The sequence below is a fragment of the Podarcis filfolensis genome, assembly GCF_964270895.1.
Source record: "Podarcis filfolensis genome assembly, chromosome: 8".
Lineage (NCBI taxonomy): Eukaryota > Metazoa > Chordata > Lepidosauria > Squamata > Lacertidae > Podarcis > Podarcis filfolensis.
Genome location: NC_139611.1, coordinates 8,613,738 through 8,639,176, shown reverse-complemented (window position 1 = coordinate 8,639,176; position 25,439 = coordinate 8,613,738). Strand labels below are relative to the sequence as shown.

The 25,439-nt window shown below is 48.0% G+C and overlaps 2 protein-coding genes and 1 long non-coding RNA gene across 5 annotated transcripts in view; 2 read left to right on the top strand and 1 right to left on the bottom strand.

Annotated features, from left to right (window-relative positions):
* Positions 1-23,319, top strand: part of CMKLR1 (chemerin chemokine-like receptor 1) — a 38,335-nt gene extending 15,016 nt beyond the window's left edge. For all 3 annotated transcript variants that reach the window (XM_083629607.1, XM_083629608.1, XM_083629606.1), the window contains one exon: positions 21,624-23,319. In XM_083629607.1, the coding sequence (XP_083485733.1) occupies positions 21,627-22,715 (1,089 nt within the window). In that variant the 5' untranslated portion in view covers positions 21,624-21,626 and the 3' untranslated portion in view covers positions 22,716-23,319. The remainder of the gene's footprint in view (positions 1-21,623) is intronic.
* Positions 1-25,439, bottom strand: part of LOC310769870 (uncharacterized protein) — a 177,017-nt gene that overhangs the window by 53,075 nt on the left and 98,503 nt on the right. The window lies entirely within an intron of this gene.
* On the top strand, positions 23,389-24,936 carry LOC310769936. The gene is made up of 2 exons (XR_014551868.1): positions 23,389-24,016; positions 24,742-24,936. It is a non-coding gene; the product is annotated as an uncharacterized lncRNA (long non-coding RNA).

Genomic DNA, 25,439 nt, shown 5'->3' with positions numbered 1-25,439 from the left:
AGCTCTTACCTCCCCATTAATTTTCCAGGGGAGCCCCAAGCCATAGCTTTGGGTCTAGCACACAGCAAGACATGCCTCTGTCTCCCCAGCATCTAGAATCAGCCAAAACTCTCACACACACACACAGAACTCCTTTCTGGCTCCTTTCCTAGGATGACGTGGCATCCCGCCAGGTGAGGCGGGAAAAGGCCCACCCATTTGTCTCTATGGCAACAGAGCAGCCTCTTTGGATATAGTAAATGGCAGAACTTAACTGGCCAGCCAAAGCCATTACCTTAACAAAGGAACTGGTATGACTGGTTTGGCAGCCTCTTCTGCTGGATTCGAAACATTTCTGGATTGGCTTGGAAAGGACCCAGGCATCATCCAGCCTGACCCACAACCCTATACGGTAAAGGTAAAGGGACCCCTGACCATTAGGTCCAGTTGTGGCCAACTCGGGGGTTGCGGCGCTTATCCCGCTTTATTGGCCAAGGGAGCCGGCGTACAGCTTCCGGGTCATGTGGCCAGCATGACTAAGCCGCTTCTGGCAAACCAGAGCAGCACACGGAAACGCCGTTTACCTTCCCGCTGGAGTGGTACCTATTTATCTACTTGCACTTTGACATGCTTTAGAACTGCTAGGTTGCCAGGGACCGAGCAATGGGAGCTCACCCCGTCACGGGGATTCGAACCACCGACCTTCTGATCGGCAAGTCCTAGGCTCTGTGGTTTAACCCACAGCGCCACCCGCGTCCTATAGGAAGTGATGCCTCCTCTCAAACCTCTTTCAAGCGGGGTAGGACCATAGCTGGGGGCAGAGCAGCTGTGCAATGGTCTGCAAGGATGCCCACCACGGCAAAGGGGTGATGGGCCAAGGAAGGTGATGGGTCAACTACTTGGAAGGCAAGAAGAGTGGGCGTTCAGCACCATGGATAGCACTCTTGCAGTTGAGGTCAGGCATGCAAGTTGCCTCAGCAAGACCTGGGTTTTATAGCAGGGCTAAGTATGGAGGCCTCACCTCTTTAAAAAACCCCCCTGGCAAGTTAAAGAACTGGTGTTTTCTTTCACAGCCACTGGTTCCCTTGAGGTAATGGTAATGGTGTTTTCAGCTGTGGAAATCTCTTCCTGGGACTCTCTTGGTCCCCCAAGAGTCTGGCAGCAGAGGTGTCTCATTGGGGCTGAAGGGAAGGAAGCCGGCTTCTGGTGCCCCCAGACCTATATGTGGCAAATTAGGAAGTGGACCCATCTCTTCCTCCTCTAAAGAGGAATTGCTGGAGAACTCTGCCTCCAGAGTCCTGGTCTGGGGCCGTGACAACCTGTTTTATGTGCTGAAGGTTCCAGTTTCAAATCCTGGCATCTCCCATTAAAGTGGACCCAGAAGCAGGTCATGGGAAAGGCCTCTCTGTGCCTGAGACCCTGGACATCCGCTGCCAGTCAGTGCAGGTAATACTGGCCTAAATAGGGCAATGGTCTGAGTTGGTAGAAGGCGGCTTGCTTTGTAGCTTTCTTTAAAAATGAAAGGCTTCAGCCTGAAAGAGTCTGATCCTTAACTTTCTATGTAGCAACATCAAGCATCCTACGGGATGGCAGGCTTTCAGTATGGAACACCTGGCTGGTCAGAATAATGGGCATCTTAAAGGTAAAGGTAAAGGTGCCCCTGCCCGTACGGGCCAGTCGTGTCCGACTCTAGGGTTGTGCGCTCATCGCACTTAAGAGGCCGGGAGCCAGCGCTGTCCGAAGACACTTCCGGGTCACGTGGCCAGCGTGACGAAGCTGCATCTGGCGAGCCAGCGCAGCACACGGAAACGCCGTTTACCTTCCCGCTATAAAGCGGTACCTATTTACCTACTTGCACTTAGGGGTGCTTTTGAACTGCTAGGTGGGCAGGAGCTGGGACCGGAAGACGGGAGCTCACCGCGCCATGGGGATTCGAATCGCCGACCATACGATCGGCAAGTCCTAGGCACTGAGGTTTTACCCACAGCGCCACCCGTGTCCCGTAAATGGGCATCTTAGGAACACAATATTCAGGAAGTCAATGACTAGCAGTTGCCGTGGGAGACTTAAGATGATGGAACAGAAGGACATTAGTCTTGAACTGGTTCTGGGAGCTGCCCTCACCCTGGCTCTGGGCATCATCAGCCATTGTGGATGCCAGGCTGATGCTAATTGGCAGTCCCTACACAGCACAGAAATCGGGGGAGATGGAAACCACAGTGAGATGGAAACCAGAGAGTGGCACTCATGTTATTTGATGGTTTCCCTTCTTGGAAGGTGATGCTGGCTGGTCTATAAAACAGAGGTCAGGTCTACACCATCTGTAAATTTAAAGGCTTTTTGGTGCAAGAGTGCATCACTGGTCATCAGTGTGGAGCAAAAGGAGTGATCAGGGCTGGCTGGGTCTATTCTCTAAAGGTCAATATGTCCAAACCAGCTGTGGAGACTGTTGCAGCTGTTTGTTAACTGGGGTCTGTTTGCCGCTCCAAGGAAATGCTTTTGGCTTCGTAACTTTCCCAGGATGGATCCAGGGTCCAGCTTCTCCACATGCCAAGCCTTTTGCAGGCTAGGCAAAGGCGGGGAGGGGACACAAGATTTTTGGGATGAAGAACATCTGCGACCTTTTGTGTGTCCTCCTTCTCCTCTCAGCCACCTACTCAAAATGTGTGCTGCATTTGTACTGAGCAGGCAGTTAACAGAAAGATCATGGCAGAACAGGCCCTTTTCTTCCAATGGCAGATGGTAGTGCCAAAAATTCTGCATCGACGTGCCCTAAATCCTGCAGCCAAGTTGACTCTAGGTAAAGGTAAAGGGAACTCTGACTGTTAGGTCCAGTCATGGCTGACTCTGGGGTTGCGGCGCTCATCTCGCTTTATTGGCCGAGGGAGCCGGCGTACAGCTTCCGGGTCATGTGGCCAGCATGACTAAGCCGCTTCTGGCGAACCAGAGCAGCGCACGGAAACGCCGTTTACCTTCCCGCTGGAAGCTTTCTTCTCCCTAGCTTTCGAACTGCTAGGTTGGCAGGAGCAGGGACCGAGCAACGGGAACATCACGGGGATTCAAACTGCCGACCTTCTGATTGGCAAGCCCTAGGCTCTGTGGTTTAACCCACAGCGCCACCTGAGTCAAGTTGGCTCTAGAAATAGTTAATTCACAAGGACATCAACTCTTCATTAGTAGTTGTTGGGAGGTTTTTTTTGGGGGGGAAGGGGGTTCCCAGTGCTGAACCCAGTGGCGTAGCGTGGGGGGTGCAGGGGGGCCGGCCGCACCGGGCGCAACATCTGGGGTTAGGGCAAATCCACGGGTTAGGGGGCACAAATCCACGGGTTAGGGGGCGCAAATTACTTGCCTTGCCCCGGGTGCTGACAACCCACGCTACGCCACTGGCTGAACCTGCCAATACCAGCTCACCCTGAATTTAGATTGCGGTGAAAACTCTGGCCCTCCTAATCTTGCTGGACCCCATCAGCCCCAGGCAGCATGGCCAATGGTGAGGGATGAAGAGAGCTGTAAGGCCTCTTCTTCTTCCTCCTCCTCCTCCTCCTCCTCCTCCTCTTCTTCTTCTTCTTCTTCTGCGATCACTCGTAGTAAGAGTCTTCCATAAACACAATTTTAACAGTGAGTCCGTAAGAGGTTTCCAGACAGGAGTTGATCACGGTGAGGGTTTGCGAAACGTGCCTTCCTCTTAGCACATTTCTCCCTTGCATCCTGAGTTTGAGTGTCTTCAAAGCCCATGACACCTTTGGTAAAGGCTGTTCTCCAACTGGAGCACTCGCAGGCCAGTGTTCCCCAATTGTCGGTGTTCATCCTACATTTTTAAAGATTTTCCTTGGGAGAGTCTTTAAACCTCTTTTGTTGACCACCAGCATTACGCTTTCCATTTTTAAGTTCGGAATAAGAGTAGTTGCTTTGGAAGATGATAATCAGGCACGCACACAACAGTCCAACGAAGTTGATGTTGAAAAATCATTGCTTCAACACTGGTGATCTTTGCTTCTTCCAGTACACTGGCATTAGTTTGCCTTTCTTCCCAAGTGATGTGTAATTTTATTTTGTTTTTAACATCTGGAGGTCCACAAGTTCCTCAGTCCTGGCTTAGATCATCATGGAACCAGAACACTTTGTCCCGACATCCACAGAGAAAGCTGTACATGGGTGGACACCCCCACATGAAAGGAGAACCCGAACCAGATCATCTGTGAAAATGAACTCAGCATGTTCTCCAATTCCAGCGCAAGACTTATTTCCTGAGCAGTGGACAATATAAGAATCATCAGGGATTTATTTCCCCCCATTGGATGCATTCTCAGCTTGATACTGCAGGAGATGTCCTTAGCGAAGACCTTTTTTTTTTGAACACGCACTGCAGACAGTGGATAAGAGCAAAGAAGGAGCCCAGCCTGCTCCAGAGGTTTCTGACATTCCCTTCATCTTCTGTCATTTTGCTATATTGGCTGCTATTAATTTAAGCATTGCCTCCACTCCGCAGATGGTAAAAGAGGCCAATAAAAAAACCTGCTGGTTTCTGCATGGAGTGCAGTGCCAAAGATCTGCCTTCGACCTGCCACCTTCTAAATGTCTGCCTTTTGTGGGGAAGTAGCAATCGAAGCTCAGAGACATGCAAAGGAGCAAATGGATTCCCATGCATGGAAAGAGTGCATCTCAAACACCAGACTTTGCACCACCACCACCCAACAGCTTGCATTTAGCCTAGAGAAGAGAAGACTGAGGGCTTAGCCACCCTTACCTTTTGCCCTTCTTTCCAGGCACAGGTCCTTACTTTAAAGCTCCATGTAGCTCCATGAGAAGCCCTGCACCCCAGAGCTCTCCTTGCAAAAACCTGCTCTTTAAAGCTGAAGTGCAACAAATGGCAATTTGGGTTTTCGGAGGATTGCCATTTGCTCCAATTCAGCTTTAGAGAGTGGGTTTTCATGGGGAAAGTGGGAACAATGCAAGGAAAGCATAAAGGACAGGTAAACATGGATAAGCCCCAAGAGGTGATGTGATAGCCATCTTCAAATACAGTGGTCTCTCAGGTTACATACGCTTCAGGTTACATACGCTTCAGGTTACAGACTCCATTAACCCAGAAATAGCACCTTGGGTTGTGAACTTTGCTTCAGGATGAGAACAGAAATTGTGCTCCGGCGGTGCAGCAGCAGCGGGAGGCCCCATTAGCTAAAGTGGTGCTTCAGGTTAAGAACAGTTTCAGGTTAAGAACGGACCTCCGGAACGAATTATGTACTTAACCTGAGGTACCACTGTACATGGTTCTACCCCTCCTCATGAAATCTCCACAACAACCCTCTGGAGTAGGTTAGGCAGAGAGGCTGTGACTGGACTATGGTCACCCAGTGAGCTTCGTGGGCAAGTTGGAATTTGAACCCAGGTCTCTCCCAGGTCGAGGTCTGATGCTGTAACCACTACACCTCAATGTATTGGCTCAGTCTGTGCTCTAGTCACAGCATTCCCTGTCCCTTCCATTCCTCTGTTGCCCCATCTTTGACACACCTGTCAGCATCAAGCCACCTTTGCCTCCTTCCACGACCGCCCTCTGTCCCTGGAGAAGCAGCCTAACGCAGACTTACAGAGGGAAGGCTTGGAATTGAATCTGTGTGCAACGCGACCCACACTTCAGGTGAAAAACAGACCCTTTTCTGATTGAAAATCTCCAGAGATAGGAGCAGCGGAGTGGGAGCAGGAGATTTTCTCTCCATCTGTGTGCATGCCAGTGTGCAAAGCCCTCTCTGGCATTTATCAAGGGAAGCATGAAACAACGTTTTGTCACCCTCTATCTTTCCAGCTGGCAAGTCGGGGCTTGGAAAGTGCTTGGCAGATGCCGGCAGTTAAAAATGTATGGCAGAGCTGCCTGGAGGAAACCACAGAATCATGGAAGGGACCTTGAGGGTCATCTAGCCCAACACACCTGCAACACAGGAATCTCAGCTAAAGCACCCCTGACAGGTGGCCATCCAACTTCTGCTTAAAGGCCTCCAAGGAAGAAGAGCCCACCACCTTCTGAGGGAGCCCATTCCCCTCTTGAACAGCTCTCGTTGCCAGAAAGTTCTTTCAAATGTTTAATCAGACTCTCCTTTCTGGCTGTTTAAATCCGTTGGTTTCGGGACCTCCCCTCTAGAGTGGCAAAAGAAAAGCCTGAACTCTCCATCAAGTGTTCTTCTGAGGTACAAAACATACCGGAATGAAAGATGTTCCTTTCCAAGGGCGTGTCTGGTATTGCTGAGTCAAAGGGACATGTGTAGGGAGCAAAAATACACACCTGCCTCCTCTCCTCTCTTTCTTTGTGGCTGGAAGGACAGATCGTGAAGCTGAGGCTCCAATACTTTGGCCACCTCATGAGAAGAGAAGACTCCCTGGAAAAGACCCTGCTGCTGGGAAAGATTGAGGGCGCAAGGAGAAGGGGACGACAGAGGACGAGATGGTTGGACAGTGTTCTCGAAGCTACGAACATGAGTTTGACCAAACTGTGGGAGGCAGTGGAAGACAGGAGGGCCTGGCATGCTCTGGTCCAGGGGGTCACGAAGAGTCGGACACGACTGAACGACTAAACAACAACAAGCCTCCTCTCCTCTCCCTCTTTGTGGCTGTTGTTGCCCTGGGGACTTTTTCTTTTTTCTTTTTATTAACAATTCCTACAAAACCACATTTTCACAACATATCATATTCAGCATTTCCCCCCGTTTTTCCCATCCCTCCATCCAACCCTCCCCCCCCAAATACCTCCCTCAGCTCCTCTCTCTGATTTCTCAGCACATGTTGTTCTCTGCATGTTATAAACTTGTACACATCCTTACATTATCTATCTATCATGTTATCGACCAATAAATTTGTGTGTGTTTATTCAAACCCTGCCAAGGAGTCCAGTTCATTTTGTTGTCTATTTAAATAATTTGTAAAAAGCTCCCATTCTGCCTTAAAGTCACAGTTGTCCTTGTCTCGCAGTTTGTATGTCAGTTTAGCCAGTTCTGCATAAGTCATCAATTTCTCTTGCCACTGTTCTTTCGTTGGGATTTCCTCATTCTTTCATCCTTGTGCTATGCACTGAGGACTTTTCCGCAGACCCAACACAGAATGATGCAGGAACAGGATGAGGTGGACTTACAATTGAACACCTGCAAAAATGATATACCTGAAAGAGCATCTCCACCCCCATCGTTCAGCCCAGACACTGAGATCCAGCGCCGAGGGCCTTCTGGCAGTTCCCTCATTGCGAGAAGTGAGGTTACAGGGAACCAGACAGAGGGCCTTCTTGGTGGTGGCGCCCACCCTGTGGAACACCCTTCCTTCAGATGTGAAGGAAATAAGCAGCTATCCTACCTTCAAAAGACATCTGAAGGCAGCCCTGTTCAGGGAAGTTTTTAATATTTAACGCTGTACTGTTTTTAACATTTGATTGGGAGCCACCCAGAGTGGCTGGGGAGACTCAGCCAGATGGGCGGGGTATAAATAATAAATAAATTATTATTATTATTATTATTATTATTATTATTATTATTATTATTATTATCTGTCTGTACTGGGAGGCAGCAAACAGCAGCACCAGCTAAGAACCACTTTCAGCTGGACCCCAGCCTAGCCATTGCAAGGGAAAGCCACTTGGAAAAACCAGAGTGCTGATCTCTCCAGCTCTTGTGCAGCAGCCAAGAGATCATGGTGTAGGGTGGGAGAATCCACCTCCCCATGCTTTGCAACCCAAGAATTTCACAGAGTCCACTTCTCTCTCTGAACAAACCCAGAGTGGCAGGCACCTCCCATTAAAATGTATGAGCCGTCTGCAGGGAGTGCTGAGCTGGGCTGATGAGATCAGCATCGAAAGGTTTTAATTAACGGCCGGCTTGGAGGAAATTTATTGAGGAGGAAATTGCCGCTCCCAGCCAGTTGCTTGCTACTGAGGGCTACTAAATCGGGACTGGGAAACGGTTGGAAATCTCTTTCATCCGTCCGGAATCATTCAGTTCATTGGATGTCCAAAAGTTCCAGTGAGAGAGGAAGGGAAACATCTCTGTATCCCCTTTCTCCATGCCAGGCTTAATTTGATAAACTTCTTTCATGTCACCTTTTAAAAAGACTTGGGGAACGGCCAGCGACACTCCCGCAGGTGATTTTAGTGAGCAAGCTGGGATAGAAGGGTTCGGGATATCCCTAGGGTACCCTGGACCTAAGTTGTTCAGGGCTTCATAAATTAATACAGTGGAACCTTGGTTCTCAAATGCCTTGGTACTCGAACATTTTGGCTCCCGAACGGCAAAAACCCGGAAGTAAGTGTTCCGGTTTTTGAACGTTTTTCGGAAGCCGAACGTCTGATGTGGCTGTCGGCTATTGTTTCCAGGGCGCCTGTGCCAATCGGAAGATGCGTCTTGCTTTTCGAATGTTTCGGAAATCGAACGGACTTCCAGAACAGATTACATTTTAAAACCAAGGTACCACTGTACAAGGAACTCAAACCTAGCTCTGTAGTAGATGGGCAGCCAGTATAGAGGCATTAAGAATGGTGTCCTGTGTTCTTGAGCAGATGTTCCCACCAGCAAACTGGCACCTATATTCTACACTGCCTGGAGCTTCCAAACCAGGCCCAAAAGCAGCCCAATGTAGAAACCACTGCAGTAATCGAGCCTCAAGTTTACTAGTGCATGGGCTTTAATATTTTGTTTGGAGCCACCCAGAGTGGTTGGGGCAACCCAGTCAGATGGGTGGCTAATAATAATAATAATAATAATAATAATAATAATAATAATAATAAATAATAATAATAATAGGCTGCAGTGGTCAGGGTGTTGCCCTGTCATTACAGTGAAGTCTCATCTTGACCTCAGAACCCTGGATTTTGGTCCTGTTTTTCTTTTCTTCCCCCTCTGTTCCAGATATCTTTTGAGCAGAGACAGCGATGCTAAGTTCACAAAAGCCTCTCCCACTCCCAAACTCTGCACACATCCTTATCTCCATTCTGGAAAGTAATGACTTTGGAAAACAAACAGAGAAGTCTGTATTGTATCTTGAAAGATAAACAGACTCTAGGGCTTAGAGAGCTGTGACAGATTGCTGGTACCAAATGGGAAATTGGGATGGAAGGAAGAATGGGAGAAACATACTGGTCCATGGCTGGGGTCAGATAGAGGATCTGGGGCAGTGGGTCCTTGCCATTTTGGTTGCTCTGTCTGTAGAGAGATAGAATGAGCAGTCCTCTGAATTATGCGCTTCTCAAGTGGTGACTCATTTATTCAGATGCTCCTCATGAGATTTATTTTTTAAAACACACACACACACGCACACAAACACACCAACCATCTCACTTCAGTATGTTGTTGTTTAGTCATTTAGTTGTGTCCGACTCTTCGCTACCCCCTGGACCAGAGCAAGCCAGGCACTCCTGTCTTCCACTGCCTCCCGCAGTTTGGTCAAACTCATGCTGGTAGCTTCGAGAACACTGTCCAACCATCTCATCCTCTGTCGTCCCCTTCTCCTTGTGCCCTCCATCTTTCCCAACATCAGGGTCTTTTCCAGGGAGTCTTCTCTTCTCATGAGGTGGCCAAAGTATTGGAGCCTCAGCTTTACAATCTGTCCTTCCAGTGAGCACTCAGGGCTGATTTCCTTAAGAATGGAGAGGTTTGATCCACGGGACTCTCAAGAGTCTCCTCCAGCACCAGAATTCAAAAGCATCAATTCTTCGGCCATCAGCCTTCTTTATGGTCCAGCTCTCACTTCCATACATCACTACTGGGAAAACCATAGCTTTAACTATATGGACCTTTGTTGGCAAGGTGATGTCTCTGTTTTTTAAGATGCTGTCTAGGTTTGCCATTGCTTTTCTCCCAAGAAGCAGGCATCTTTTAATTTCGTGACTGCTGTCACCATCTGCAGTGATCATGGAGCCCAAGAAAGTAAAATCTCTCACTGCCTCCATTTCTTCCCCTTCTATTGCCAGGAGGTGATGGGCCCAGTGGCCATGATCTTCGTTTTTTTGATGTTGAGCTTCAGATCATATTTTGCGCTCTCCTCTTTCACTCTCATTAAAAGGTTCTTTAATTCCTCCTCACCTTCTGCCATCAAGGTTGTGTCAGTATATAAAGTAGCAAGTCAGGGAGAGGGACGCATGAAACCTTTCTCCCTGCTGTGCTAGATTTCTCCAGGCAGGGAACATTAAAAATGTGCCCTCTCCAGTTTCAACCTAAAGCTGTGCGGTCCATAATTCTGTGGTTTGGTCTACCACTTTGTTTTGCATCAAGGGTAGACTGGCTCTGAATTTTAAGCCATTGTGGTGGTGAAAACATCGCAGTCAATCAGAAGGCCTTTGATCAGGAGACCTGTGCTAGGCTTGATATGAAAACCCTCAAATTCAGTGAGCATTATTTTGCCTCAGAATTTGGTGATGGCAAATCTGGATTAGTCTTAAGCATCTCTTTAACTGCTCACCAAGCACGGTTTTAGGTTTGCGTCTAGGAAACAGGTTATATTTTTGGCAGTCTTCTCAGCCATCTGAATGCCGGACCCTTCCAAATATTGTTGTGGGTGGGTGGGGGTCTGTTTGGATGATGCCCTGAGTCCCTCCCGATTTTTGGGATCCTGTATCTGTGGGGGTAGAAGGTATATCCTGAAGACACCACAGTCTCCGTGGACCTTCATCCCAAGGAAACTGAACCCTGGGTAAGTGCAGGAAGCCTTGGGAGTCTCTTGCCACTCAAAGGTTGGGCTGATGTGCAACAATATCTTTTCGGAATGTGAATGGAGTCCTTGACAGAGGCAGGGAGGGACAACTCTAGCATGCCAGGTGGAAAATGAGCAATAGGATGGGAGGAAGTTAACAGAAATGGACGTCTTCAGCTGTCTATTTGGGGAATATCACATGAGGCCGTTGCAGTCACATTGGCCTCCTGCTTCTACCACATCTCGTGCAATTTTATTTTGTTGTTTTGTCGCTCGAGACATGATTGTGTCTTTCCCACTTCCGGGAAGGACTGGTGCTCACGTGTCATCTACAGTAATACCTCGGGTTGAAGTTGTTGAGCGCTTTTGGGTTGCGCTCCGCGGCGACCAGGATGTAACAGAATGCGTTACTTCCGGGTTTCGCTGCTCGTGCATGTGCAGACGGTAAAAATGATGTCATGCGCATGCGTGGAAGCGGCGAATCGCGACCCGCGCACGCGCAGACACGCAATTGCGGGTTGCATTCGCTTCAGGATGCGAACGGGGCTCCGGAACGGATCCTGTTCACATCCTGAGGTACCACTGTATTTGAACCGGGAGGAAAACAGCTGTACAGTCATACCTCGGGTTACAGACGCTTCAGGTTGCGTTTCTTCGGGTTGCGGACTGCCGAAACCAGGAAGTACCGGAACAGGTTACTTCTGGGTTTCAGCGGTTGCACATGCGCAGAGGTGCTAAATCACGCTTTGCACATGAGCAGAGGCGCCGAATCAAACCCGCGCATGCGCCACTGCGGGCTGCTAACGCTGCAGGTTGTGAACGTGGATCCTGCACAGATCACATTCACAACCCGGATGTCCACTGTATTGTAGGTCTTTCTCAAGGCGTTGGGGTGAAATGGAGAATAGAATCAACAGGTGTTTGAATTCCAAATGGACTGCAACTCATAAGGACGTTAAGAAGACCCTGGTGGATCAGGCCAATTGCCCATCTAGTCCAGCATCCTCATGCCCTTTATGGGAATCCCATAAGCAAGATTCGATCTCAAGAGGACTCTCCCTTCCTGTGTTTTCCAGCAACTGGTATTTTCAGAAGCATTGCTGCCTCGGAGTGGGTAGGCAGAGCATAACCAAATGTGGTTATTAGCCACCTGTGCTGGGCCCGGGGGTAACCCGAGAACCGCGGTCCAGGTCTGGTCCAGAATCCGACGGTTCCACTAGGAGTCGGTCTGGCAGGGTCAAGGCAGGAGACCAGGCAAGGACAGGGGCAGGATCTGGCATACAGCAATGTTGCTCCCGCAACCTGGAGTGGGGTCCGACAGCCTTTTATCTTTGTTGGGGTAACGGCTGGTCCTGATCCCCCGGTGACTCACCTCCCTGTTTCGCCCGAAGGCAAGCACTCGACCTGCGAGTGCTCAGGTCTCTCCTTCTCTCAGACCTTAGTCTCTGCAGCTCGGGAGATGTGGGTGGGTTGCTAGACCCAGAGGCCACCTCAGCCTCCCCTGACCCAACCGGTAGTGGAGCAGCTGTAAGTGATGGCCCAGCTGAAGGCAACGAGGTAAACCCCGCATCTGGAGCCAGGGCAGCCTCAGGCCCCGGACTCGGCCCAGCTGGTGTTTGTTGCAGGGGAACCTGTGCAGACTGGGACTCTTCAGAATTAGGCCCCAGACTCGGTTCAGATGATGCCTGAGGCAAAGGATCTGGTGCAGACTGAGACTCCTCTGGCTCCGAGCCCGAGCCCGAGTCCCAGGCCGTGACACCACCCATAGCCCTCTCCTCCTCCATTAATTTGTCCAATCCTCTTTTAAAGCCTTCCGACTCGGTGGCTATCGTTGCTTCCTTGTGGAAGCAAGTTCTATGGTTTATGCACTGTATAAAAAAAGTGCTTTCTTTTCTCTGTCTTGAATCTCCCAGCGTTCATTGGATATCCACAAATTCTCCCTTGAGAGAGAAGAAGAAAAAGAGTTTCTTTTCCTATCAGACCAGAAGCAGCCTGCAAAGTGAGAAAGTGCTTTGGGATTGTTGTTGTTCCTTTTGATATACAAAAACAGGGGTGGCTGGCTTTTGCTGCCCAGCTCCCCAAGGGACTGAGTTCCCTAAGTCCATGATTGGTTAGAGATGAATGGATGGAGGCAGGATGCAGTGGAAAAAAGGCAGATCTTTATTTTTCTGTTGCAACAGAATTCCCTCGCCTCCTAGCAAGGAGGCAAGAGAGACCCAGAACCAAGAAGAAACATTTCTTTTAAAGGGTTTGCATTTTGGCGTGGAGAAGGAGGACATCCAGGGCTGTCTTAAGCATATCCGGTGCCATGGTGCAAAGACACGCCCCCCCCGGTCAGTGGCGTAGCGTGGGGGGTGCAGGGGGGGCGGGCCGCACCGGGTGCAACATCTGGGGTTAGGGCAAATCCATGGGTTAGGGGGCGCAAATCCACGGGTTAGGGGGCGCAAATCCACGGGTTAGGGGGCGCAAATTACTTGCCTTGCCCCGGGTGCTGACAACCCACGCTACACCACTGCCCCCCGTTTCCCAGAGTTGTCACCTTTTCCCAGTGGCGTAGCGTGGGGGGGGCGGGGGGGCGGCTGCACCGGGCGCAACATCTGGGGGTTAGGGTTAGGGGGCGCAAATCCACGGGTTAGGGGGCGCAAATCCACGGGTTAGGGGGCGCAAATTACTTGCCTTGCCCCGGGTGCTGACAACCCACGCTACGCCACTGCCTTTTCCCAAGCCTCTGCAGGGATCGCTCTCCTTCCACGGAGGCTTGGGAAGGAAGGTGCATGCCCACCAGCCATATGGTTGACGCGGCACAGCTGGCAGGTGTGCAGGGAAAGGGGAGGCTGCTGACAAAGCTGTGCAGCTCCCCCACTCGCCGGGGCGCCCCTGAGAGGCCAGCGCCCTGGCACAACGCGCTAGTAAGCCCAATAGGAAAGACGGCTCTGAGGACATCCCCTTTACAAACAGTCAGAAATTGCATCACACATACTGTAAGGTGGGGTTACTGTGGCTCAGGCAGGCCAAGGGGTGATATTCCTGAGGATTCCAGATTCATAGTTCCAGACACAGTTTGCACAAAACATTAGCATTTGATAAGACAATCGGGATGCTTGTCAGACATCGCTCAATGTGGAGCATCTGGGCAAACAGTGGCAATTAATACAAAGGAGGTTCATAGATATAGGAGAGGAATCCCTTCAGGAACTTCCCCTGATTGCTATCTGCCTACGTTTTCTCAGGTAAGGAGGCAGAGAAAGAGTCTTTAGAAGAGCCAAGATGGCTTTGGGATTGCTCTCCTGTACTGTTTTAGACATGTGGTCTGTATACTTATGTATGTGTGTTTACCTTGTGCAGTTATCAACATTTATTCTACAGTGGAACCTCGGGTTGCGAATGTGATCCATGCGGGAGGCATGTTCGCAACCCGCAGTGGCGTGTCTGCACATGCGCAGGTTGCAATTTGGCACTTCTGCGCATGTGCAAAGCGTGATTAAATGTTTCTGCGCATGCACGAGCACTGAAACCCAGAAGTAACCTGTTCCGGTACTTTCGGGTTCAGCGCGGTGCACAACCCAAAAACGCGTAACCTGAATTGTCTGTAACCCGAGGTACCACTGTATATTTGAATTCCTATAACGCTTTGTACTTTTTGCCACTTCTCTCTTTCCGTCCATGTAAGGATCTCATCCCTTCTGGCTTTGGGCGTGGGGAATTCAAACTTCAGGCCTACTTGATCTTTCCAAGGATGAGATGTAGCCAGCAAAATGGGCCCTGGCTGATGCCATAATAAATGTCTTTAAGGTGCTGCCATATCTTGAAAGGTTGTTGCCTTTGGATAGATATTTGCCTTAAAAGACCTTTCAGTTTCTTCTGACTAATGGATTCCCCACCCCCACCCCATAACCCTGTAATTGAGCTAAATTATAGGCCTGCAGTCAAATGCGGCATTTCCTGTTTATTTGAAGCTCACCTATGAAAGTTGGCCTTCTTTAGCTCCGCAGCTCATATGTATGAGATACTATAAATAGAGAAGGATGTTGGACTGGGTGGTTTTGATCATTTTGCTAGCCCTTTCCTGAACTTTCTCCAACTCTGCTTCACTCTTTCTGAGGTGAGGCAACCAGAGTTGTACACAGTGTTCCCAAGGCAGCCACACCAAAGATCTCTATAATGTTATGGATTCTTCCACGAGGGCCAAAAGAAATACAAAGGCTCATTCAGTACGGAAGGTGATGTAACTGCTGGAGACGTGCTATCTCCATGCTTTAATGTCTACGTATGAAGCATTTGACGGCAGAAAGTCTGAAAGCAGCTGGCTGCGAAGAGGAAAGGGTGCTGGCTGCATCAAGTTCCGTCCAGGAAGGAACAGAGCCAGCTCTGACTTTGGGAAAGGAAGCACTCTGTTGGCCGCTGGACTTTATGAGCAACGTCAGGAATTCAGGCCAGCCAGTGGGAGTGTGAGACCTCCCGACAGATGTTCTTTCCACATCTGCTTGCGATTGCCGTTAATTACATGTCTGGATTGCCTTGCAGCTAAACTCCAATGACAAAGTTTCTTTGCGTGTTTATTCCGGCTTGTTGCTATCGGGTTCTGATGTTGGTACCTTTCTGCTTCCACCCTATCAGGGGCATAGCACTGTCTGCCAGTGCCCGGGGTGTGGGGTGGCTCATGCGCCGGGCAGAGGTGGGGCATGGAAGTTGAAGAGCTTCCTCCATGTTCCCCAGCCCTTGCCACCGATGGGCGGGTGCACATGGGCTGGATCTCTGTGGGTGGCACCTGGTGTACACCCCCTTATGTGCGCCCAGGGCACCCCCAACACTACGTCACTGCACCCCAACCCTCCTCCCTCCGGAAACTGGCCGGATTGCAGATGCAGAAGGGACCGGTTGAGACAGGCTTGTGCTTTAACTAGTTAAGGAAAAGGTCCTCCATCTAGCTTTGGAAGGATGGGGTGAAGGCCAGCCCCACCAGAATGCAGAGAGGGGTGTGATGGAAGAGCTGCAAATTGTCAGTTGTTTAATTTATTATTAGTGGATTTTTACTCTGGGGTGCCAAGGTAAGTTAGCCAGCCTTGGATATGATGAAGTTTGACTTTGGGAGGGAGATGCCCGTGTGTTGATGTGGTTAGAGTGCTGAACTAAGTAAAAGGTAAAGGACCCCTGGATGGTTAAGTCCAGTCAAAGGCAACTACACTGGTAACTCTGGTTAAGAACTTAATTTGTTCCGGAGGTCTGTTCTTAACCTGAAACTGTTCTTAACCTGAAGTACCACTTTAGCTAATGGGGCCTCCCGCTGCTGCTGCGCCGCCGCCACGCGATTTCTGTTCTCATCCTGAAGCAAAGTTCTTAACCCGAGGTAATATTTCTGGGTTAGCGGAGTCTGTGACCTGAAGCGTCTGTAACCCGAGGTACCACTGTATGGGGTTGTGGCACTCATCTCTCTTTCATGCCAAGGGAGCCGGTGTTTGTCCACAGACAGCTTTCTGAGTCATGTGGCCAGCATGACTAAACTGCTTCTGGCACAACGAAAAACCGTGACGGAAACCAGAGCACACAGAAACGTCGTTTGCCTTCCCACTGCAGTGGTACCTATTTATTTACTTGCACTGGTGTGCTTTCGAACTGCTAGGTTGGCAGGAGCAGGGACAGAGCAATGGGAGCTCAGCCCTCCGCAGGCATTTGAACCACTGACCTTCTGACCGGCAAGCCCAAGAGGCTCAGTGGTTTAGACCACAGCACCACCCACTGAACTAAGTAGGACCTGGGGGGGCAGTGTCCAAATCCCTGCTCAGCCATGAAGTTCACTGGGTGACTTGGGCCAGCATTTCCCTGCTTGCAGGGAGTAGGCCAAGATGGTCTTCAGGGTCCCTTCCAACCCCACAATTCTATGATTCTATGTGTGAATGTTAAAGGATAGCTGTAGTTCCCCTTCACGTGTTGTTTAGGGACGTGTGAATTATGTACGCATTAAAATGCAGCCTAACCCTACTACAAATCATGGGGGATTACAAATCATGGGGTAGATTACAGAATAAGAAGTAGGGGTGGAGGAGAACATCGGTTCATTTGTGCAATGGATGCTCTCTGCCTTACAATTCACAAAATAATTTTTTCCCCTTTCCAGTAGCACCTTAGAGACCAATTAAGTTTGTTATTGGTATAAGTTTTCGTGTGCATGCACACTTCTTCAGATACCATATCTGATATCTTCTGCAGATATCTGAAGAAGTGTGCATGCACACGAAAGCTCATACCAGGAACAAACTTAGTTGGTCTCTAAGGTGCTACTGGAAGGAATTTTTTTTATTTTGTTTTGACTACAGCAGACCAACACAGCTACCTACCTGTAATTACAATTCACAGGCAACCAAGTGTTTTGTCTTTTTCATTGGCTCTGAAATGTCGGAGACAAGAAGGCTCCCTTTGGCACACAGACTGAAAATGCTGCTTCAATAGCCTGTTTTGTGCTGCTCCACTGTAAAACAAGAGGACTTTCCCTTATGAAAACTGTGTTGGAGTTATTCCCTGGCCCTGTGACATGGGCATTCTCGCTGCCTGCTTGTTTTCTCGCCGCTGCTAACATGGTGGGCAGCAGCTGAGTCAGGAAGTTGGAGGCTTCTAATTTGGGACACACTGTCTGGTGGTTTAGCAAATGTGCTGAGGCAGCCTTGTGGGTGAGAGAAGAACTCTGCGAACTCTGACAAGGCAGAGGAACCACAGTTAGCCTGCCTGCCTTGCTATGTAGGTGTGTGTGTGTGTGTGTGTGTGTGTGTGTGTGTGTGTGTGTGTCTTCTTGGGCTTTGCCCTGACATTGCCTGCAACTGCAAAATTGCGGGATGGGGGAGGTGATAGGACCATAAACCATGGCAACACCTTTGACTGGCTGTGCAAAAAGCAGACGACAGCAAGCCTAAGTTCCTGTGAAGCAGAACTCAATGCTCTGTCATTTTCACTCATGGATTGTGAATGGTTGATGCAACTGTTTCAGGACATCAAGGTTTCTGTGAAATGTCCTGTACAGGTGTATCAAGACAATAGATCCTGTTTGGCTTTGCTGAACTCAGAAAGTTGCAAGCAAAGAACCAAATACTTGCAGATAAAGTTACATCGTGCAAGAGTGTGATGGGATGATGAGCTGCTTGTGCGTAAAGTTCCTAGTCCCTCAGTGTTTGGCTAAGTCCACAAACCACTGTCTGTAACGGAGCTCCATAAGCATGACTCCGTCAGTCGCTGGCAGAATCCGACAGTGGGCGTTTACGGAATTTCTTCCAGCATAAAAGCTCCTTAACGGAAACACGCCTTCTGGACTCTCTGCGTGACAGTTTCCGGCGAGGAGTGGGTGTCCCTATAGGAGGTCCTGAAACCTCTCCGCTGTTCTCGCTGGAATTGTCTCTGAGCCATTCTTCCGACTCACTTTCCCTTGGAGCTCTTTCTCTCCCCCTGCTGGTTCCCTCCTCCGCTGATAAGTCTCTCCCAACCTCTGGGAGCCCTTGCACCACTGGTTCTTCCGATGACAGTTCCCTGACAAAGAGAGTGTATTCAGAAAGGATTCATTCAGGTGTCCTACATGCCAGGAAACGAAATTCCTGCAGATCTGTTGTCTAAAGTTGTTACCAGAGAGCAGCTTAAGGTTTATGTACAGAGGTTGCAATTGGGTTGAACCACAGGTACTGCGGTTTACACAGAAAGGGGGAGGATGTTAGGATTTAGTTCCGTTCCACCTTAAAAGGAACAGGCATGACTGTTGTGTGTCACATGCCTGTTTACTTCCAGCACAGGCTTGCTGGGAACTTCCGTTTGTATATTCCTTTTGCTATACTGCTGCTTTGCTGGACACGAAGGGAAGCAGACATGTTTTCCTTTGTTCCTGAACTATGCTGAATAAACGCCTGTAAATAACACTTACACATGTCGCTGTCCGCCACTTCCGTTGTGAGGATTTATTTACTCTGCTGATAAGAGCATGCACAGGTTCTGAACTTTCGGAGGCTCGTGTCGCCGATTGATGCTGCTCCGGGAATCGGAGTTCGCCCAGCTGCCGGCTGGTGGCTGGAGGCAGCTGGGGGCCTGCTTGATGCCCCCGTCTCCCCGGCAGCTTCCCAACACTTTCTTCACAGCTTTGCTTCCAGACACCCTCTAATGTAGGCATGTTTTGGGGGTCTAATCCGGCTCGCCGGTTGGTTTATTTTTTTTAAAAAAAAGATATTTATTGAAGTTTTACAAAAACATAAGTTTACAAAATGAAAAAAAGTCATATAAAAAGAAAAAGATACAAAAAAGAGAACATAGAAAAATACATGAAAAAGAAAAAAGAGGAATAAAAATACAAAAGACAAAAGACAAATAGCTAAAAAAAATTTAAAAACAAATCCGTTTTTTGTAATTTTGAACTCATTAGCTTATTTCCTTGGCCTCCTCACACCTCCCCTTTTTGTATTCCCATTTAAATAATCAAATCAGCAAATCCTTACCCTCTTTCATTTATCTAAACTCTGTATCCTAACATATTATAACTCTATATTTTCATCCATTATCAATTCATTTTTGCATATTCTTATTAACTTTGTTGCTAATGCCACTTATTTTCAATCCAGCATCATTTTAACATTCATTAATTTTACAATGTTTCTGCAGATAGTCTTTAAATTTCTTTCAATCTTGCTCGCCGGTTGGTTTAATCCAGCCCCTGTGGCAGTTTATATCCTGGGGTAAAATCCTAAAAAAACCTCAACAACTTCAATCCTAAAAAGAGCTCAACAGCCCTTCGGTCAGTCCTCACGGCCCTTCACTTCATCAAATCTGGCCCTCTTTGAAAAAAGTTTGGACACCACTGCTCCAATGAGTCCATTAAAAAGGACAACTGCTCAGAAACAGAAAATATAGCGGGGCTTATTTCTGAGTAAGCACAAATAGGATGGCACTGGGGCCCTCAAACTCAGTAGGACTTAATTAAGTAAGGGGTCAATAACCCCCTGTGGCCCTGGAGAACTGCGCCTCTGCATCTGAAAAAGCTTCACTGGTCTCAGCCCGGAATTCGGCCAGAGACAAAAGGAAAAGTGCTATAAATTAGAATGCTGTATCCTGACTCACTTTCCCAGCCACGCTGTTGGGTTTTTGGTCAGGCCGCAATACCACTTCATACACGCATCTCTATTGTCTTCAACATCAGTTTTGAATATTGCAAATGATACTATTAGTTATCATCTGAATTGTAAACCACTCCAGGGCAAAGGAAAAGCCACACTAATCTCCTTATGTCCTTACCTAGAACACTCCCAACACTCCTCTGTGCATTGCAAAGAGAAATCTGCCGTGGTGAGAAAGGTGTCTTGACTGCCCTGATTGATTTTGGACTGAGCGTCTGTTTTGTATTGTCCGAGGTTCAGTTCTCAGCATCAACGGACAGGACTCATGCAAACATAGAATTGTATGTTGGAAGACTCAAAAAGGTTATTGCCTGAAACTCAGGAGAGGTGTCAGTGTGGTCAGTGCTGTACTAGACGGAACAGTTTTCTAACTCAGTAAAAGGTAGATTCACATGTTTATATATTTCCATGGGAAAACTCCAAATACACTTCCAATGAACTCAAAGTTTCACAACCACTGATAACAAGAGTGAGAGAGCTGATTGTGTGTAGCTTGAAAAATCTGGTGGAAGGAATTCCAGGAATGTAGGGCTTGGAATCTTCATTGGATATATGAAGTCTTATATCTTCCCGTCTTATACGCAGTAAAACCGGTATACCTTCTCTGTAACTCTTACTTCCTTTTGCAAAATTATTTTGAGGCATGTATTTTTAGGACCTGCTTTATTTTTACGACTGCAGGTTGTTTTAATTGGTTTTTAATATTGTGTTTTAATTCTGTAACCCAACCTGGGATCTTAGGGTGAAGATCGGGCAATAAATATATTGAAGGCTCCCAGTTCTGGCCTTCGAAAACCCTAATTACTGGTGCTCTGTTGCCACCATAAAAACACCATTATCTCTTGATAGCTTGGCCAAATATGAGACGTGCTTGGAACAGCAAAACTTTATTACTCAAGTAAAAGCTGAATACAGCAGCTTCTTATGTGATTTGTTTCTAATACCTGTGTTTGAATACTTTGTATTTTAACATATAATTAAAACGCTATTCCTAATGCAAACCCTAATGCTAATCCTATCCCCTAATCCTCAGGACCCACAATAACCACCCTTCTCCTTCTCTCCCTAAAACCCAGCTCACTCTTTCCCCACAACCTGTTCCAGCTGTCGCACTACACCCTTAGCCAATCAGCACACAACACTCCTCTTACAAATATCTCCCATGAAACATTTTGCCGTGTATCTCTTGTCCCATCTTGTCCTTTGCCTCGGGTAGCAAAATGTCTTGAGCCGGCCCTTACTGCAACTCCTTTGTCAGTTAGCCTCTCTTGTCTACAGCTGCAGTCTTTAAACCTGTTCAAGCATCATGCAGGCAACATACAGGTAATCAGGGCAAGCCAAACTTTGCCCTCCAACCTGTGCAGAGTGGTGGGTGTAGTGGCATGGCTGTTAGAAGAAGAAGAAGAAGAAGAGTTTGGATTTGATATCCCGCCTTTCACTCCCCTTCAAGAGTCTCAAAGCGGCTAACATTCTCCTTTCCCTTCCTCCCCCACAACAAACACACTGTGAGGTGAGTGGGGCTGAGAGACTTCAGAGAAGTGTGACTGGCCCAAGGTCACCCTGCAGCTGCATGTGGAGGAGCGGAGACGCGAACCCAGTTCACCAGATTACGAGTCCACCGCTCTTAACCACTACACCACACTGACCTTAGAGGGCTCATCCCCACTTGCATAGAGGCACTACATGCAAGTAGCATGCTTGAATAGAGCTCTCCCCAATCATTCAAGGAGCCTATGACCAGGGCCAAATTTAGGGGGCTCCAGCTGTCTCTGCTCCTCTCCTTTGGAGTCTACCCTGCAAGTCGTGCTTGCACAAAGTTAACTTTTTCACCAATCTGTGTTCCAACAGGTCATGGATCTAACTGATAATTTCACGGACTACTACGATGATTCAAGCCGCTACTACAATGACGACTACTACGTCACCACTGACGAAAGCCACCGGACGAAGGAATCAGCCCAAGACTTTACATTCATCACTCGAATCCTTGCACTCCTAATCTTCACGGTCACTTGCATCCTGGGCCTCCTGGGCAACGGCTTGGTCATTTCCGTCATCACGCTCAAGATGAAGAAGTCGGTCAATGCCATCTGGTTCCTGAATTTGGCGGTGGCTGACTTCCTCTTCAATGTCTTCCTGCCCTTGAACATTGCCTACACCGCCATGGGCTACCACTGGGTCTTTGGCAAAGGAATGTGTAAGGTCAACACCTTCCTTCTTATTCTCAATATGTACACCAGTGTGTTCTTGTTGACCATGATCAGCATCGATCGCTGCATCTCGGTGGCTTTCCCAGTCTGGTCTCAAAACCACCGGAATCCTAAGATTGCTTGGTTCCTGTGTGCCCTCATCTGGGTTCTTGGCTTTCTGTTGAGTTCTCCTGCCCTTGTTTTTCGGGACACAGCAGCACATCAAGATCGTGTCATTTGTTTTAACAACTACTCTTTGTCCAGCCTTCCAGCTCACCACCATCTAGATGGAAAGAGGCACAAGACAGTCACCATTCTGCGATTCCTGGCTGGTTTCATAGTACCAATGACTGTCATCACAGTGTGTTACATTATCATTATTGTCCGTCTGAAAAGAAACCGCCTCGCCAAGTCCAAAAAGCCTTTGAGAATCATCATTGCCATTATAATGACTTTCTTCTTCTGTTGGTGCCCATACCATGTGCTCAACCTCATGGAAACCCAACACCACTTTCTCAGCAAAGCCGTCCTTGAGAATGGAATACCAATTGTCACGGCCATTGCTGTTTCCAACAGTTGCATGAACCCTGTTCTTTATGTCTTCATGGGCCAAGACTTCAAAAAGTTTAAGGTGACTGTCCTGTCCAGGCTGGCCAATGCGCTGAGTGAGGACACTGTCCATTCAACTATTGCCCGCAGGAGCTTCACAAAACCCTCTTCAATGACTGAAAAGGAGACGATTCTAGTCTGAGCTGCAGAATATACGCATCTGTTGGTTTGCTCACAGAGGCAAGGAGGAGGTCGGATATTGCAGAGTGGGTTTTCCAACTACAATCTGATATTCCCAGGGCTTCTAAATTTTCAGTGGTTCCAAAAAAGGAGTTTTGCATCATATCAATACAATCCTGTCATTCATCCTCATGGGATAAATCGCAAAGGTCATCCCATAAACATTTGCCCATAGTCACCCATGCAAGCTTCAAGGTCAAGTCTTCATAATTAAACTTTCCTGCATCAATCTATCCTTCAGTAATGAAAATACAGGAACTGTGGAATAAACTCTGTTGTTCATGCTCCCTTGCTCCAAACATTTGAAAGTGTAGGACAGATTTTTAATAGGCTGGAGCAGAGAGAACACTGTAGGCTTTGCTTTTAAAATAGCAATAATCTGATTGCAACTATGCATGTTGCAGACGGCACAGAAGCAATCAGGCAGTGCTGCTTCCAAAGCAGTATTTGTATCCTCAAATTCGTTTATTATTTCATTTATTTAGACCACTTGTACCCTGCTCTTCAGCGAAAAAGGCTTGCAGAGTGTCTTATATGCAATCAGTCAAAACAAGCCAATCCCTGCCCACAGGTTTACAATCTAGAAAACAACAGCAACAACACGACACACAAGGGCAAGGGCAGGGGAGGGAAGAGGAAATTCCTGAGACAATGGGAAGGCTCCCTGACCCCCCTCCCTCCTTGCAGGGAAAACATTTGGTCAGTTTGGGAATCAAAATCATTTCAGGTCGGTCTTTCTGTGCTGGTTTATGTACATGCTTGGTTGCTACATTTATGAACATTACCATATATCTAAGACTTCAAAATCCCTATCACACCAGAGAATGTTTCGTTTTGCTCCTTTGAGATGCCAAAGGGAGAGTCGTGGTTTTTTAATGATGGGTGAGAGGGTTTTATGGTCAGAGCAGGGGCAGCTGAATCTGGGGTCTCCAGGTGGGAGTTCTAGTGCAGCAGCATGGGGGGGGCACAGGTCTTCACCGCTGTGCCAGGAGAACTGTTATAGATCAATAAAACGGGTTTTGTAGACAGGTGGAGCAACACAGCTGCATCCTCTAAACACCAGAGCTGCGCACTGCCTACTTGTTTTCAAAGTTATCTGACAAAGCATGAGGGCTAGCTACTTGAGTTTCAAAAAAGAAAGGCAGGATTCTCAGGCCCCAGCTGATTCTACCACACGGACAACTGGTTCTCGGTGGTTTGAATCTCCCACACGAATAGATCTACATGAGATGACCGTCCCTGATTTCTCTAATACATATTCAGGTGTTGTAAACAAAAATTGCTCTTTTCCCTTATGGTGTATCCAAGAGCCCATATAGAGTCCTTACATAGGTTCCCTATTGGTAGGAGAGAATAACAGAGGCCAACCAGAGAATATTGAGAAGCAAAGCAGCTAGTAAGCTTGATCTTTATTGATCTGTTGCAACAGGGTGCTCCCCTCAACCGCAGGAGAAAGGAGGGACCCAGAAAAATGGTGCGCAAGGCCTTATAAAGACTTTTGAAATTGCCACCCTGTAGATCAAGACCACCCCCAGAAACATCATACATACATCACAGAAGGGGTGTAACCTAAGACCACCCCTCAGATACATCATACCTACATCACAGAAAAGGCGGTCTAAACAGAAATTTGAATGTTGTTTTTCTCCTGTCCTTGTTTATCTCCTGTCTGGCAGGTTACTTGATTGGATTGCCTGGGGAGCCTGGCCAGTCTTTTGTAGTGATGAATACTTAGTTCCTGGGCCAGGTCACAGGCTCACACCCTGTTCAAACACAGACATACCCTTAAGACAGGATTTGTGAAGGAAAAGACAGTGGGGAGGCTTTTCCACTTTGACCTTGCAGAGAAAACATTTGGTCAGTTTGGGACAGCTTGGGAATCAAAATGGTTCCAGATCAGTCTTCCTGTGCTGATCTATGTATGTGCTTGGTTGGTATGCTTATGAACATTGCCATATATCTAAGACCATAAAATTCCTATCACACAGGAAATGTCACACCCCCCCCGCCCCCCCCCCCCAGTGGAGGATTTGATTCAAGTGAAAGGAGTGTGAAGTCCCATGGGTATAAATCATGCTTCAGGGATTTGTTGTTTCATAGAGCCTGTCGAGCAACTTTCTTGCTCTTTCTGTTGTCTTTTCTGTTAATATTTCATAGTCCATTAATAAATCTTTTCTACAAAAGGTGGGCTGAGCCAGTCTGTCTATCCAATTTCACGTGCAGTTAATTCGGGAGATAATTCACGATTTCACCGACGGGGCTGTGGCGGCGAGCAAAAACCAGCGGTGGGATTATATGAAGATCGATTTGACCGGCGCACTTTCTCGCAAAGAATTGTGGCGCAAAAGCGCATTGAAAATGTGCTGCCCTGAGGTGACGGCTCTGCCACCTCCATACAGGAGTCCTGAAACCTGGTGCGCAGTTTACTTATGCGATCGCAGCCTTGCATGCTCCGTTGAAAAATATAGCGAATCAATAGAAAGAGGGCGAAAGAACTGCTAGAAGGGGTCACATGAGAGCTCTCACGAGAGCCTCCAGACACTCGAGGGCTTAAAAAGCTCTTTCTGCACGTACAGTTGAAAACCCCGGCAGCATTAAGATAAATTCGTCAGAGTAAATAATTTTTGATGGATGTAAAAGTGGGAAATTGATTTGAAGGGTTGTAGTAAAATATGCAGACATGTAT